This window comes from Manis pentadactyla, chromosome 8 (genome assembly GCF_030020395.1).
Source record: "Manis pentadactyla isolate mManPen7 chromosome 8, mManPen7.hap1, whole genome shotgun sequence".
In the NCBI taxonomy this organism is placed as follows: domain Eukaryota; kingdom Metazoa; phylum Chordata; class Mammalia; order Pholidota; family Manidae; genus Manis; species Manis pentadactyla.
Window position 1 is genome coordinate 140,422,743 of NC_080026.1, and position 2,765 is coordinate 140,425,507.

At 57.2% G+C, this 2,765-nt stretch overlaps 1 protein-coding gene across 1 annotated transcript; it reads left to right on the top strand.

Annotated features, from left to right (window-relative positions):
• Positions 1-2,300, top strand: VENTX (VENT homeobox). Its single transcript, XM_036929632.2, is given in 5 exon segments — positions 1-16; positions 1,631-1,751; positions 1,753-1,783; positions 1,883-2,138; positions 2,141-2,300. Coding segments are annotated over 5 exon segments (543 nt in total). The 3' UTR covers positions 2,260-2,300.
• Positions 2,301-2,765: the final 465 nt, after the last annotated feature.

Genomic DNA, 2,765 nt, shown 5'->3' on the forward strand with positions numbered 1-2,765 from the left:
ATGGGCCGAGAGAAGGGTGAGCGCTCAGAAGCGTCGGCACGGAGGCTGCCTTGCGGCCGGTAGGTCCGGGGTCGGGAGGGGGAGGGGGCAACTGTTGCCTCCCCAGAGTGGGAGGGTGCAGGGGGGAGTTGGGCTGGAGGGAGTGCACCTCGTGTGCCTGGGCAGCAGGTGGGTCCTTCTCACAAGGGCCAGTGAGCGCTTCCCCTTGGAAGCAGGAGCTGCCGCAGGGCTTCCCCCTTCGAGGCCCCCTGGGGCTCCTCTAACCCACCCTTCTGGGGGATTTGGCCCCCTGCCCTCTGGCCAGGCTGGCTACTCCTGTACCGCCCAGAGAGTCACCACTGTCCCTCCCCTGCAAGTCCTCACAGGGTCAGAACGGAAGCACCCTCGTGCACGTGCTTTTAAAGTTTGTAGGATGTCTCTGGGACCTATTTCTAGAAGAGTCAGAGTCGTGGGTAAGTGTATCTTAAAGTTACAGCACCTCTCCGGCTCAGAGGGTTCCCTGTGGCCCCCCCTGCAAAGCCAGACACCATAGTTTGCTGTCTAGACCCCGGCCTGCCCAGAGCCCCCCTAGAACCTGCAGGTTTGGCTCAGGGACCAGGGCTGTGCCCTGTAGCTCCCGGGAGGCCTCCGGCTTCCTAAACCTCATGCCTTTGTCGTTTGCTGACAAGACTCTCCTCGGTTTGCCTTTTATAGTCTTTGTGACATAATCCTTGCTTTTAGGTTTAAATTCCCACGTGGTTGAAAGTGGAGCTACTACATATAAGTTTTCATTTTTTAAAAAAGTTTAATACATACGGGATAATTTATACTTCAATGAGGAGAAATTTTAAGTGACCCATAAATAGTACCCACCCAAAAACGCCAGCCAGTGACCCCTGCATCAGACCTTTCCTGCTGACGATACACCCGTCACCTCTCCACCCACTCCACAGCTTTTGTGCCTCTTACCTACTGTATGCTCCCAGCTAAGTGTTAAAACTAATTTTGTAAAACCTGCTTCCCCCAAAGACAGATCATTGGCACCTTGACCAGACACCCAAGCGGTGACCACGCAGGCCGTCTTGCTCACACTGGCTTCCTTCACCTCCGGGCTCGGGGGTGCTTAGTCCCACCCCCATCTCCTAATTGGGAAATTAGAAAACAGGCTTACTAAATTTAGACACACAGCTGGGGGCAGAGCCTGGGTTGTGGTGCCAAGGGCGAGCCCTTAGCTTCCCGGCCCTCAGGCCTTTGCACAGAGTGGACTCCACAGGTCCTCACTGCTATCCATCCAGTCTGCCTAGTGAATTGGAGTTCCTTCCGTGCAAAGAACTGCTCTCTGGAAGGGACCCAGAGTGCTGGGGCGTGAGAAGGGGGAGCTGCTATCCATTGCACAGTCCCGTTGCTGCGATATCCATGTCCCCAAGAGTGTCCTGAGCCCAGTCTCCAGGCCTTTCCCACATTCACGGGGTCTGTCGCCTTGATCGACTGCGCGGGGCAGCAAGCAGTGGAGGGCCACTATAAAAAGGCCTCCACCATCCTTGTCACTGCCTGCCATCTGCAGCCACGGAGCTTGGGCCTTCCAGACACAGGGAGCACGCCCCATGTGTGGATTTTTAGCCAAATGCATACCGTGCCTTCCCTTTCTCAGGGCTGAGCAAGGACGCAGACCCCACGCAGGCTCCACGCTTCCGCACAGCCTTCACGGTGGAGCAGGTCAGCACCCTGGAGAGCTCCTTCCGGCGCCGGCACTACCTGGCCCCCTGGAGCGCAGGCCCGGGAGATGCGGCTCTCAGAGGTGCAGGTGAGGTGCTGGGCAGGAGCTTGGCTGGCGAGGAGCGGGAGGGAGGCAGTTGGGTGCAGAGCCTGTTATGGCCTCTGCTCTGTCTTATTTTTCCCACAGATAAAAACCTGGTTTCAGAATCGCCGGATGAAACACAAGCGCCAAGTGCAGGACTCCCAGCTGAGCATCCCCTTCTCTGGAGCTCTTTGCACACCCCTGGCTTTCTGCCCACCACCCTCTGCCCTGGGCAGCTGCCTGCAGCTCCTGTACCCCTGGGCATCCCTCCCTGGGCCCCTGGCTTTGGTACAGCCTCCTGGCTGCTCCTGGGATCCCTGCCAACTGAAACAAGCCTCCCTGGCTTCAGCATGGGCCTCGTGCAACAGCCTCCGACCTGCTGCCTCCCAGGCCCTGGGGACCAGGTGCACGTGCTGGGCCCAGCCTTGTCCAGGGGATCCTGGGGCCTGTGTGCACAGCCAGAGACTGGGGATGTCTTCTGAGGAAGCATGGCAGCCAGAAGCCTGCAGCTGGGGTGTCAGACACCATCCTTCCCTCAGTCTCCCTGGAGGGGCATTTGCCATCTGTGTTCTTGCCACAGTGACACCCTGGTGTGGGCCTTGTGCTGACCCACAGGTGGGGCCTGAAGCCCTGACCTGCCTGAAGGCTCTGCAGGGTTTAGTTGTTAGAAGACATTTTAAAGCTATTCCTTCACTGAAAACTGCTAATGGGTTAGTTTAGGAACTAAACAGCAGTCAGCAAACAGTCAGCAGCCAGAAGTGGGCTTGTTATGTGTGGGGCTTTCAGGGCAGTAAAAGCATAATTTATTCCATATAAGCTGTTGGAAGAACTGGTTTCCCAGTTGGAGAAGGTAAAGCTGGGTGCTTTCCTCTGCCGTGTGTGTGACCTCTGCATGTGCGGACGGACAGGTCAGCACGTGAAGCTGCTTGTCTTTGTCTCCTTGGGATCTGACTTCCACATTAGCAGCAGCCCCAGTGCTGGAAGTCAA